This window comes from Haliaeetus leucocephalus, unplaced genomic scaffold (assembly GCF_000737465.1).
Source record: "Haliaeetus leucocephalus isolate CR32 unplaced genomic scaffold, Haliaeetus_leucocephalus-4.0 Scaffold741, whole genome shotgun sequence".
In the NCBI taxonomy this organism is placed as follows: Eukaryota; Metazoa; Chordata; class Aves; order Accipitriformes; family Accipitridae; genus Haliaeetus; species Haliaeetus leucocephalus.
The window spans coordinates 4754477-4768448 of record NW_010973177.1 but is presented as its reverse complement, the minus strand read 5'-3'; the positions used below and the strand labels follow the sequence as shown (position 1 = coordinate 4768448).

The 13972-nt window shown below is 41.9% G+C and overlaps 1 protein-coding gene across 1 annotated transcript in view; it reads right to left on the bottom strand.

Moving 5' to 3' along the window:
* The window catches only part of EXOC6B (exocyst complex component 6B), a 249023-nt gene extending 237565 nt beyond the window's left edge, over window positions 1–11458 (bottom strand). Inside the window, exons 1-4 of the mRNA XM_010580807.1 lie at window positions 11327–11458; window positions 4563–4610; window positions 2313–2403; window positions 2158–2203 (exon numbers count right to left, since the gene is read on the bottom strand). Coding sequence (XP_010579109.1) covers window positions 2158–2203; window positions 2313–2403; window positions 4563–4610; window positions 11327–11458 — 317 coding nt within the window. The remainder of the gene's footprint in view (window positions 1–2157; window positions 2204–2312; window positions 2404–4562; window positions 4611–11326) is intronic.
* Between the last annotated feature and the right edge of the window lie 2514 nt (window positions 11459–13972).

Below are 13972 nucleotides of genomic sequence, written 5' to 3'. Positions count from 1 at the left end.
ATGCTAATGCCTATTATCAGCCACCCAGAGGGGCCACGCTGTTGCCCAGCTCTGTACCCCCAGGACCACGGCACCAGTGAAACTGGAGCGCTTGCCGAATGGGGGAAACAGCAGTTTGATAAAACAGAGTCAGAGCTGGCTTTCGTTGTTTGGTTTTTTTCTGGAAGTACGCAGGCCCTGCTCTGGGGCGTACAGCTCTACAGCGGCTTCTCAGCTACAAGCAGGACGAAGCACTCTCATTTCTTACTGCTTGGAGACCATATGGATAGGACAAGTGACCCAGGGGTGAAAAAAAGACTGATCCCTCCAGAGCTCTGCAGAACCAGGAGGGATCTCTGGAGGCAGAGATTTTTTTCTTCTCATCGCTGTCCAACAAGCAGCCACATGTGTCCCAGCCGTTAGAGAAAAATCTTTCTGTCCCTTCCTTAAATTCTGGACAACAGCAGATGAAACGTTTCTCTCCATCTCTGCTCTCTGCTGGTTGCACAGTCACTCCTCTCTGGTTTGGACCATGAGTTCCCCAGCTCCAGTTAACAGACACAGATTCTGCATTTGGCAAACACCTGCGTTCGGTTTATAAACATCACGCAGCAAACAGCACATAACTCATTTTGTCTACCTTGGGAGAGTTGAGTTTATTCACCCTGAATGCAAAACCTATTACTCCTCTGAGATTGTGTACTCAAAACCCAAGACTCACACTAGTAACCAACCCCCTTGCTGGCTATCATGAAATGATATATAAGTGAGAACGGGTGCAGACACAAAAATATTTAATATGTTGTGCTGCGTTTGGTGAATGAAGCCATCAAATCCAGACAAAGAAAGAAGGGGGGGGGGGGGAAGCCAAGGGTTCAGATTTTCCTTAAATGTGGCTTTCAACTTCTATTTGTTTCAAAACGAACCAATCCAAAGAGTGGGGGGAAAAAAAAAAAAAAAAATGCAATTCTTAGAAGCAGACCCTGGAAACACTATCCAGAGCGAGGGAATTGAGCAGCATGTGGATTCCCTTCAAAAGTTCACAACGCCGTGATCAGCTCCAGCTCCCCACCCCACATGTGTCAACGGATAAGCCCCTTGCTGTTCCTATAAACAGACTAAAACCAGTTGGACAAACTAGACACTGCCCTATTCTGTACCGAGCCATTCTGAGAAAGAGAGCGAGCGCTTTGTGAACAGCTAAATAAGCTCCCTATAACTCCTCCAGCCAGCCCAACTTTCAGGAGTAATGCCTATCTGTTTACCCAAGGCTTCTGGGTCCAAGGACCACAGAGATCAGCAGAGGCAGGAGGGGAAGTGTAAAAATACACCCATCCAATTAGTTATCGCCTTGTTTGAAACATCTGGTTTCTTCTGTATTGTTTCTATGATGGATGGCAGGCACAAACCAGGCATCGGATCTGATTGCTCTCCCTGCGTGGCATTCAGCTGGAGCCTGCCGCATTTTCAGTTGACCTCCTTCCAGCAGCTGCTCTTTGCCCAATTTGCCACCCCCAGGGCTACAACGCGCCTCCAAAGTCCCATGCTGCTTAAACAAACCGTCCCCCAGGATCCCAGCCATGCAAATATCCCGGACCGTGGTTTCATCCTTCAGCATCAGAACAGATGCAGGGTGAGAAAAATCCTAGATTTACAGCTCATGATTTCTGAGCCACAAAGTCCTTTTAGTTCAGCTCACTCTTCTGAACAATTATTTCTACCACGAAATAAGCCGTATGCCTTCTCACCAACTTCTACCATCCTGCACAATATTTCTCACGTGTTTGGTTTCCATTCACGTTCATTGGATTCTCTCAGATTATATCAGGTTTTGTATTATGACATTCATAGAATTAAATTTACTTAATAACACATAAGTACCAAGTCATGCATTGATTGTATGCATCACAACAGTGAGCTTCCATCAAAAAAAAGTGAACATCCACCTTAATTAAAAAGCCTAACTCAAAACAAAATTAGAGCCACTACAATCCCAGTTCTAGGCTGTACCACAGGAGGCTGAGCAGGACCATGAAGACACCAGCCAGAAATCAGATAAGTTAACTTGGAAAGGCTGATTTTGAAGTCCTAAGTTTTAAGAACCTCTTTAATTTATCTGGCACCAAACGGGTGCTTTTCAACTCTTCCAATACAAACACCAGACTATACAAAATTTACCTTTTAGATTTCATTTGCTCTCGCAGTTTGCTGTACATCTCCAGGACTGGAAAGAGAAGGAAAAACACACAAGCATTGAGACACAAGCACAAAGCAAAGAGATGCGAATTAAAATAAACAGCTATACAGATAAAGAGCAATTTCAGATTCCTCACCAGGAAGACACAGTGTTAGCTTATCAACCGTCGCTGAAATATTTCTCTGTTGTAAACGGCATTGCTTCAGCTCTTCCATTGCTATTATCAACTTTGGAAAGGAAAAAAAAAAGTTTCACTAAGAACAGTAAACAGACGGAGTAGAGAGGATATAAACTGCTTTGCACTTGTCATGACCATCCAAACGGTAGGTTGACAACAAAGCCTACTCTGATAACCGGAGAGCTCACCAAGCGCTGCAGAGCATTGCTGAAGCAGGGAGGACAAGCAGCCTTGGGTTGTTTAATCGAGTAGCAGAAGCATTCCCTAAGCCTACTTTCAAGTAAGCAAGCAGCAAAACCAAAGCCATCAAAATACCAGCCCTGTAGCACGTCCTGTGAATTCCAAAAATTATTTCCCCTTCCTATTTTATTCATCTTTTCCCTACTCCCTCTCCAAGCTTTTCTTTTTCTAGTTCTTCTCAAAGACAGGATGTGGCCGCTCGCTCCCAGGGGGATTCTTACCATCACAAACTAACAAGGGATTTTTAAGTGCTCAGTCTCCAACAGAAAAAAACCTGTGCATCTGGACAAGGGCAAAACAAGGATCAGCCATCGCATACAAAAGAAAACTCTTTAGTTTCTTTTTTTCAAAGGGGCAGGTCATGGATCTGTCCTCTAGAGTACCAACTTATCTCCACCATACCACACTGAGTTTGCAAAGTCCTTTTGAAATCCCAGGCTCTTCTACTCTTGGAGGTGAATCCTCCATTCAAGGTAACACAGAGCTATGTTTATTTGATTCAGGAGAGAAGCTGCATCACCTTCTCCCCAAAGTGCATTTTTATCTTTAATCTTCATTAGAATAATTGGTCTGACAGTCCAACATGGGGATTTTCTTGTTTGTTTTTCAAATGCAATGCAGCTGACTGAATTAGTAATGCCTGCGTGTACTCTCAGCAAAATTAAATCTGGGTGTCTGAGAGGGTGGTTAAGAAGGCAAATAGAAAAGGTGCAAGGAGTAGAAGATTTACATGGAATATGGGTAGAGCAATGCAAGAAGGACCGTCCCTGGGAGTTCTCACACATCTCCATCTTAGGCACTTGAAAACCCTCAAGCATCAGTGCCTTCACACATACTCAGCTCTGAAGTGCCCCCAGTCTGTTAATGTTCCCTCCTGATGAAGGGGCAGAAGAATGAATGTAGTTAGAGGCACGTGACATCCAAGACATGCTCAATCACTTCCTTTTTGTCCATGCCTTGATGCCTCTACCCATGCAGCTCAAAAACCACCTTAATTGCTGCTGTACTGCATTGTGAAGCAGGAGCCAGACTCTCCAGCTCATATCCATAGAATCACAGAATGGTTTGGGTTGGAAGGGACCTTCAAAGACCATCTAGTCCAACCCCCTGCCATGGGCAGGGACATCCTTCACTACATCAGGTTGCTCAAAGCATCCAACCTGACCTCGAACACTTGCAGGGATGGGGCATCCACAACTCCTCTGGGCAACCTGGTCCAGCATCCCACCACCCTCATCGTAAAAAATGTCTTCCTTACATCCAAGCTAAATCTACTCTCTTTCAGTTTAAAACCATTATTCCTTGTCCTCTCACTACAGGCCCTGGTAAAAAGTCTCTCTGTGTCTTTCTTATAAGCCCCCTCTATATACTGAAAGGCCGCAATAAGGTCTCCCCGGAGCCTTCTCTTGCCCAGGCTAAACAACCTCAACTCTCTCGGCCATGTCCTCAAGCCCTCTGATCATCTTCATGGCCTCCTCTGGACCCACTCCAAGAGGTCCATGTCTTTCCTGTGCTGAGGACGCCAGAGCTGGATGCAGTACTGCAGGTGGGGTCTCACCAGAGCAGAGCAGAGGGGCAGAATCCCCTCTGTGACCTGCTGGTCAGGCTTCTTCTGATGCAGTATTGTTATGAACGATCCCATTCACACCACTCAGGGCTGCAGGAGCAAGCCCACAACATGATTATTGTTGCTTCAAATCCCTCCTGCTTCCCAGGTTTTGCCTTCCACTAGCCTTCAATCCACAAGCAGTAAAAAAGAAAAATCACTTCGCAACACTCTCACACAACTCATCTTTCATGCAGAAAAGCAAAATACAGGAAATAAAATCAATGCACATTTTAATACCAATGCCGTGTACATTATCAGTTAATGCTGAGCAGTTATTGACAGACTAATTTCCCACTAGCAAGCACAGCCAAGTAATGGAAAAGCAGAAAACGGATAGAATGAATGAATGTATCGCTTACTTCTTTTCCTTCATTCTGCAGCTTTCGGTTGGTGTCTGTCACTTGATTCTGCAGGGATATTGGGGAAAAAACAGAAAGCACATCTACATGTAAATCAGGACAACATTTTTCACAAAAAAAGAAATCGTACATAAACACCATCACTTTTCACACAATTTTCTTTTGCATGGCATAAAACTGTTCATTAGCCGATTTCATAGTCATCACCATTCTGGCACACGGGATGCCAACAGCCACAACACCAGGGATTTTCTTCCCTACTACTAGGGAAAAGTAAAAGGCAACAGGTTTTAACACTGTTGTATGGCAGCCTCAAAATGCTGCAGTCTTAATGGATCAAATTTTGTAGCAGATGCTCACGTGGATTCTCACGTTAAAAGCTATTTTACCTGAGCGGTAGAAGAACTGAATTTCCCATCCCCAACACCAAATAGATTACAATTAGGTTTTAACTCCTTAATATCACAGCAAGAAAAGAACTCTTCAATGTGGCCTTTACCTATAAAGTTCAAATATTTTCTTTTAGATCTTCAGATGCATCTCCCACTGGATCCCTCCTCCTGACTGGTATAAAAAGGTATTTTTATATACCTGGTCTAAAAAAGGTACGTATTTTCTTTACTAAACCATCTTTCTGTATTATCCTATCAAGCTGGGGCTCACAGTTCAAGAATTTCCCACTTTGCAAACTTGTAGGTTCCCTGGACTAGCAAGATCACAGCAGTTCAGCCCTTTATGGGTCTAGGCATCCGTTTGACTCAGTAAAGATACACATGAGAACAAGGCTGATTTTTAGACTCATCAGGATAGAAAATAAGCAGCTTACACATTATTTAGACAACAAGTAGAAAGATGACTTTGGGAATTCTCCTGAATACTCATTCAAGTTCAGACAGGAGAAAGTTTGTAAATAGAGATACGATCTTCTACAGACCAGCTGGGATAGCCGAAAAAAAATTACACAAACTTTCAAGTAAACATGCCCAGCTTCAGGTCTTTAGCAAAAGCAGCCAATTATAAAAGTAAATAGCAGCAGAGAAGGACTGCTCAGAGTTCAGGTGCCTCACGTCAGTCTGAGACTAACATGCCATAAAACTACTTTTTTTCCATAGAATACTCTTTTCACAGCTACTAAAGTTGTAAATATTCATTTCCAGGCTCGTCTCTGTAAGATGTCTCAGAGGTTTCTAGTTTTACTCAGGCTTACGGTACAGTGGAAGCTGCTGCTGGATTTCAGCCTGCATCATCAAATTTTATGAACTAGTTCCTGTGTGTTTTCAGGAGTCCTGTTCATTCTATAGGCAAAATCAGTAACAGAGCTTGGACAACAGCATGAGCTGTGACTCGGAGCTCTCAAAGTATATTCAGGAGCATAAGATCATATTAACCAACTTAAGATCTTTGTTTCCTGACACTTTTCAACAATTGCAGAAACAAGCTGAATTTTTAATTAATTTATCACTAGTGAAGGAACTTCATTTGATGCTCTCCAATTATCCAACAGAACGTGGATGGTTCATGGAGCAGCAACAACAGCAGAGCAAAGCAGGACAAGCTTCAAGGTGGATTCAGAAGATAACAGTTATCTCTTTCCTTTTTGAGCTCACCACAAGGCAACCAGTTCAGGTAGGAGGGGAGCTTTGTATTAATGTATATAAAATTGATTCAGGATCCAATTTGTTTCCTACTGACTACTGAAAGATATTGGGCAACAAGGATTTCCCACACTGGTCCAAATTTTAACAGCAGGTCTCACACTGAGAGGTTGGTGTTGCTTCAACGAGCAGAGCCATCCAGCCTCACAGGCTTCCTTTTGTTTTAACACTGGCCATGCTTGTTATTAAGCTTACCACGATGCAAGAAGAGAGTCATCCCGTGATCTCCCCACACACAATTTCTCTACAGCATCTGCATCACATTGCTCCCCCTTCTGCAGTAGCTTCAGCTATCCTGGCTGCTTGCCCTGTGCAAAAACTGCTCATTTCCTTTATGATGTATTGAGATTTTACGAGCAGGAGCACAGCATCTCTTCCAAAGATTATTTTATTTGCTTATATCCTGAAAATCCCACCAGGAAAAAGGAATCCATGTAGGGTAATTTAAAACTGCTCCTAAAATAATGCCAAGGCTGTACTAGTCTTCTATTAAAATTACATATCAATCCTGGCTAAAGCAAAAAAGTAAGAATACATTCTGCCCTTGCACACTACGAGTTTTCAGGGGTCGGGGAGTTGTGTTTTGTTTTGTTCTTAAGGTCTACATCCATACATTGAAAAAAAATAGATGATTATTTATATAGACTCTCTGTAGACACATTGAAGCTTTTCAGACGAGGAGATTTTATAATCTAAGACAGACACACAGCAAGGGGGGACAGACAACAGGTGGGCACACGTGAAGAACGAGACGATGGGATCACACAAGGGGCTTACAGGATGCTCAAGTCGTTAGTTCATTCATCTATATACGGAGCATGTGGTATGGAGCAGTGCTTTGGGTTTGGGGTTTTAAAACATCACTCTGCTAGCATTTAGAGAGTGTCAGAGTGATGAGAGAGAGGAGCAAAGGGCGCTGGAGAGGAATCCTGGGAATGGACCCGAAGGGCACCACCGTGACCCCGCACGGCTCTGCTGACTCCATCCCTTCGTCCAACACCCACCTACTGCTGATTTTCACCCTCCCTAAGAAAGGGAGGGTGACTGTGGAGCCATCCTTCAAGTCAGCAACTTAGGAACTTCCCAATACGGAGGGTGCACCCAAAGTCTGGGTTCATTACCCACCACCGCAGCTGTTTTCTCTCCGTTACCCTAACCCCTACAGGAATCCGCTGTACGGCTGTTGCACTTTTAGGTCATCGCCACATCCTGGGGCAGCGAGATCCCCCGCGTGGTTTCGCACGGGTGAAGGTGAGCTTCCCCTCGCTCTAAGCCAGTTGCCTCAGTTTAATTAGATCTGCCTTGATCTGAATGCACTAAGCAATAAAAATTGCTTCCTATTCATTTTGTGTCCCCGTCCCCCCCCACTCATAACTTCACAGATCTTATGACTGTGCATGTTGGCGGAAAGGATTAGAACTGCAGATGTCTTTTCAGAGAAAAGCCTTTTTATTAATTGCTGTTCAACAGTGGCAGGTGTGAAGTGCTAAATTTGGCCAGAGATAATTAGCCGCACAAAAGAAGGCAACAAACGACTCTACAGCAGCTCTTTGAAAATGGACCTGGTGATCACAGTACATCAAACTGAAGAACTATGCTGTTGCTAAGAAAGCAAGCATCACACGAGTACGCATGAACGAAATAACCCTTCTACACCATTTCACTGGTGACTGATTGCCTGCCCCAGCTTAGAAACTATGCTTATCACAAAAACAAAACAAACAAAAAAAACCAAAAAAAACCAAAAAAAAAAAAAACAAACCAAAACCCAACACCCAACCCCATCAGTAGGAAGGACTTCAGAGTAGAAAAGTAAAAACAGTGAGGTGACTAGAAAGCACAACCCTCTAGGATGGATTGGGGCTACCTATCTTCCAGAGGACAAGACCAGAAAAGAACATTCCTACGATCTCCAACCTGTAGAAGACTGCTGCAAAAACAGGAAGGAATAATCTCTCTTTTGTGCCTGACAGGTCAAAAAGTAGACCTAAAAAAGACTTTTCAACCATGTAACCTGAGTTTCCTAGAGAAGGAAGGACAGCAGTACCTGGGGGAGGGCTAACATTAGAAGAGGTTAGATAAAAATCTGTCAGGAATGACACTGCTGAAGAACTTGCTTAAGAAGAGAAAGATGGACTAGGTGATTACTTGTGGTTGCCACCAGCCCTGTAACTCTGTGATCCTTTCCCCTTTGCACCTTGAGTCGTGTTTTCCAAGTTAAACCATCTTAATGTACAATCTATCTTTGACCTTTTAATTTCTACTGGAACCTTTATAAGATGGAACAGTCAGACTGGTACATGGTTTCCAAGACCCAGGAGTACCATGCATTTATAAGTTTGAAAACAGGTCAACACCACACTGCTCACTTCCTAATGAGGAAGAATGTTGGTGCAGTACAAGATATGAAAATGTTGAAGATGTATAACAAAAAAAAAAAAAAGCAACATGATTTTCCTTGGAAACCATCTAAGAAATTAAAAGTAAAGAGAATTGCCATAGTGAAGCTACATAGTTAAAAAAAAAAGGAATAAGCAAATGCAAAAAAGTTTCAGTTTAAAAAATGCTATGGTTTAAATATCATCCAAATTAAGGAGATGCCTTTTTGAAAATGCATCCCAGGTATTTTCAATTAACTTACTTTTTTATCCATACATAGATTATTAATCAATGACCCAGCATCTCTTCAAAATAACACAACGTTGCCTAGTCGAGAAATTCATTGCAGAGGAGCTCCTCCAAGAAAAGTTCCCAGTTCAGTGCTAGCCTTTTGCAGGGCACAAAAGCAGGACAGAAAGTTTAGCCACACAGTCCTGATCAGGTTTTAAGTTGACTTGGGGCCACCTGAAATACAGCATTACAGTACAGAGGGAAGACGGCAGCTGTGTTACACATGAATGGGGGAAGATAATGGATCCAGCTCGTATTTAGCCTGTGCACTCTTAAAACAATGAACGCTGATATTTCTGCAAGCGTGATATTATATAAAGTACCCCAAAGCTAAAAGCACACAAGTGAAGATACATACTAGAGATGCAATAGAGAGGGCATTTATTTTATTGCTGGTTGCACGTATGTTCAAAGACCAGCACTATTGAGAAAAAGACCAAGATCAAATAGAGAATGAATAGCTGGAACAAAACACACTCTCACCACTGGACCCACGGGTGATTCCCTGGGGAAACCCTTACAAAGAGAGTTCAGTATTTCTCAAATAAGCTTCTGTGTATATTTTTCCCATGTGCCGTTTTATAGATCACATAGTAATGGAAATCAAGAGAGATCCTGAGGGTACAGAGATGGACTTCACAGTGCGCCACCAACAAAGTAGCTGTTTGTAGAATGGGAAACAGCAACAAGCCTTTGCAAACAAACAATGTGGAATTCTTGGCTAGAAACAATAGCTTTAAAAAAAAAAAAAATAGAATTCTTTCATGGTATTTCCAATGGCCTCATCCTGCAATCAACTGCTGGATGAACCCTTGCCATGGAAAATGCCATTGTAATAATACAGATGCTGCTTTTGGTGTCAGGACAACCCTCCCCCCCCCCGAAGGTGTTCCTGTGAGAACGCATCCATTTGTGGGATGGAGATCTGTGTGTGTAAAGCTAGAAACCTGCTAGGAAATGCCAGAGGTAGCTTTAAATGAGTAAACAAATGTATGAAAAGCAGCAGTCAGCACACTGAAGTTAGAGTTCTTCCTTCTTTTCCAGAAAACTTAACTTTCCAAGATTATTCCCCCCCCCTTTATTTATAACTTCATCTTTTCTAATGCCCATTGAACGTCTCCGGTGCTCCTAACCTCCCAGAAAGGTCTTTCTCAACAGGTCAGACTCCACTGAGCCAGACAGACTTACTGTGCTGGTCTCTGGAGACAGCCCGCACCATTTTGGCCACCATACAACTCAGCCCCATTCACTAAGTGACTGTTCTGGGAGGTTGCTTTTGGTTTTCAAATCAAGGTCACACCTTGTTGCTGCAGCAAGGGATGGCACAGCAGTCTCCCCTGCATCTGTTCTAACTTGTGTAGGAAAATGAGGAAGGTTCTCTGACACCAATTAAGTCACTGCTGTGCTTTTTTATATGCCCCAAAATTGTGGAATACCTGTATTTTAAGGCACAGCAGCCATCCTTCAACTGCAAGCACACCTGGCCCCTACATGTAGGGATACCCCCAACCTCTAGATCCTTTTTCTCCTCAGAAGCCTGTCTAGTTTCCTTCCTACTGCTTATCCACATTCTGATCCTACAAATGGCTTTTTTCTACATACTACTAAATGCATTTTTTCAAGAAATAGGTAAATTCTACCTTTCTTTCATCTTTCTGCACAGCTTTAAAGGCCACAATACCTGGAAAGCCTATTCCTAGCTGTAACTATTTTACTTTCTCCATTCCTACCTCTAAACATTTTACCTTCTAGTTAAGCCAACCAAACCTGGAGATGTTACTGAAAAAGAATCAAGCTGTGCATTCGTTTACATAGGCTTTCAGTATTTAATGAAATTAGTAGTTATTTTTCACTACTGTTCCTGCTTACAACTTACAATGCTCTGATGTTTGTTTGCTTTTTAAATATTAACATTGCACTTGCCAACACTGGGCAGACACCTCATGACTGCAGAGTCAAATCTTTGCTGCTTTGTCTCAGACACAATGCTACCTGTAATGAGAATTCAATGTCAGATGAGGCACTAGAGTATACGCTGCTACAGCAGATGCACTTCTGACTGTAGAGCTTATTTTTGCTTAAGAAATTGGTATAAGGTATACCAGGAAAAGCCTATTTCCTAATGCAGAACAGGCTTAGCTTTAAGCTTTCTCGTGTTTTTTAACGTACCACACTGTTCCAGTTTGCCCAAATAATTGTCAAACTTCAAATGACTAATCTATTGCTACAGGAAGAATGGAGATACTTTTTTTTTTTTTTTTAATTGTATTTTTTAGATAGACGAGAGATACTCTAGACAAAAGGAGAAAAGGAGACATTCACATGTTTTCACAGAATCCCAGAGTGGTTGAGGTTGGGTCATCTGGTCCAAGCCTCCTGCTCAAGCAGGGCCACCTAGAACAAGCTGCCCAGGACCATGTCTAGACGGCTTTCTCTTACCTTCAGTTTTTGAGCTTCTCCTCTAACTTTCAGCAGCTCTGTGATGGAGTCCACAAAGCCCTGGTAATGGAAGTTGCACATTTTCTCAATCTCACGATCATGGTTTCTGATTCGTGCTTCCAGTTTCTCCATGAAACGACCGTGTTCTTCTCCATCATAAACAGACCTAAAAAGAAAACGCGAACGCTGGTCAAGATTCCAGTATCTGTTATTGTCATTACTTAGAAGAAATAGCCAAAATACAAGCTTTAGAAAAAACCTCCTGTGATAAAGGGATAGTTCTGTGTTTTATTTGCATACACCAGGCACCAAACTCAGGTTTGAAAAATCTTTCTATTCCAGCCTTTCTTTTTTCTTTTTCCACCTGTCAAACACCAGCTTGATGCTCCCTCAGAGATCACAACATGGCCGACCCAGCGCTGAATCATCTGAAACAAAGTTTTCATGCTCTGTCTTTCAGCTCAGCCATCTCTGATCACTATCTGCTATCGTATGCTGTAACACTGAGCACTCCTCCTGAACAATTTTCTGGATGTTCTTTGGGCTTCAAAGGTAAAAGCTACAATGGAAAAATATCACCTCTACAGCTGCCAAAATCCATTTCCCTTCCCACCCCCAGTTTTGCCAGCACAGTTAACCCTGTTGCTGAAAGGCCAACACAGCTGAAGACTACCCAGACTGATGGGGACACCTCAATCCAAAATACAGCATACACTGTGCAAGTTGCAGGTAATGGGTAATCTTTGGTACAACCAAACAAAAACACTAGTTTTAAATTTAAGGGTGGAAGTTAAAAAAAAAAATCTATCCTTCATATTTTCTTAAATTCCACCCAACTGGGAAGAGAAGCTTGAATTGCCACGTTAAAACTTTTTATTCTGTCCATTACTAAACGCACACTGTCTGGTAATGATGATTATTTCCAACCGTTTTTTAAAGCAGCCTAGAAGGCAATGCTCTCTCATCCACAGAAAACAGCCGCTGTGCAGAAGCAATAGATCATGACTGCAAAATAAGTGAACGTTACTCTAGAAAGCAGAGGGATCATGTCACACCCTAGTATGGGATTTTCAGGGGGCTGTTTTCTTGGGTTTTTTATAGTAAACACATATATTTTCTACAGGGTGTGGAAATCCCATCCTTAGACATGTCTTTGTGAAGTTTTAGTATTTTGAGGAGGAGTGCTAACTCCTAAACCTGAATTCTCTCCCAGCCCAAAAAAATTAAGCATGCAGTGAGCTTTATGGAGTCTGAGTTTGTACTGTGTCAGAAAGTAAGTTTAATTAATTATACACTGGACTCCATGAAGCAGTTAGAGATAAAAAGATGGAGAATGTCAGAGCTGTAACAAGCTACAAGGACCAAAAAAAATAAATAAAATAAAATTTAAAAAAATTACTAATCTCAGCAGTGACAAGCAACACTTCAGAAAGAACCAGAACTAGATGAATCTAACTAGACACATTAAATATTCTGCCCACAGACAGTGATGTGATCCTTCAGCGTGATCTGTGCTCACAAGTCACTTTGGAGAATCCCACCTCTGCAATCCACAAAGGTCTCAAAGTAATACAAAAAATACCAAAACATTAATAAAACTGGAGGAAATCTATTTAATTATCATTCTTTAAAATCTGCCCTAGCAGTTTCAATTACACAGTTTCAGTAAACCATTCTCAATGGCAAAACAAAAATGCCAAATCTTTATAAGCCTATATAAAACTCAATGTAAAACACCACCATCACCAAGAGTAGAAGTCTTCGAAGGTGACCATATTGCCTTCTTTATTCCAAGGCAGAAGCTGGTTGGTGCTAAAGAGATATAACTTCCTCAAATTATATGAATGCCACCACTAGCATGATACTAGTGGTTTTTCCTTACAGCTTAGCAGAGTTTTCCTGGTGAAATATGAAAGTTGGAGACAGAGTGCCATCTAGTGCTGCACAGCCTCTTTGCAGGGTGTCTCACGAAACTCAACAAGGCACCTCCGGTCTAACGAACTCTTAACTCAAAGATGATAACTCACATACAATAAGAAAATAAAGCTAGAAATCGTGTTTTCACTCAAGTATAAATTGAAAAAAAAAAAACTAAACAGTAATTATGGGTGCCAAATAAATGTGTTTGCTTTCAAAGGAAAATACCATCACATTTACAGAGGTATCTATCAACAGGGGAGTTAAAAAAAAAATTCTGAAAATTACTTAAAACTCTAGGCAAAGTTTCCTTTGGAGATGGCTAACCTAAGACATAAAGGTCCAATGTCTAAAACTTTTTCATGATTTTTTTTTTTTAGCCAAACTCTAGTGTAAAAAAAAAAAAAAAAGGTGGTGACAGCAATGAAATCCCAGCATCTTGGGGGTCAGCTCTAAGCTTATATTTAAACAAACTCTGTCTCTTCCCTTTGGAGCTCTCCTATTCACCCACAACCTTTCTTCCAGTGCAGAACCAGCATCCTTCACTTCCATTCTCCCTCTAAAACACAAGCAAACAGGCAACTACCAAGCAAGACCCAGACCAAACTGCAACGCATTCCAAAGTTGCAAGATGTCAACTCCAAAGTTATGGGATCTCAAGTTCTTGCTCTGTATTTAATATCATCACAGAAATGGACTGCAGTGACTATGCAGCGACTCTTAGCTCAA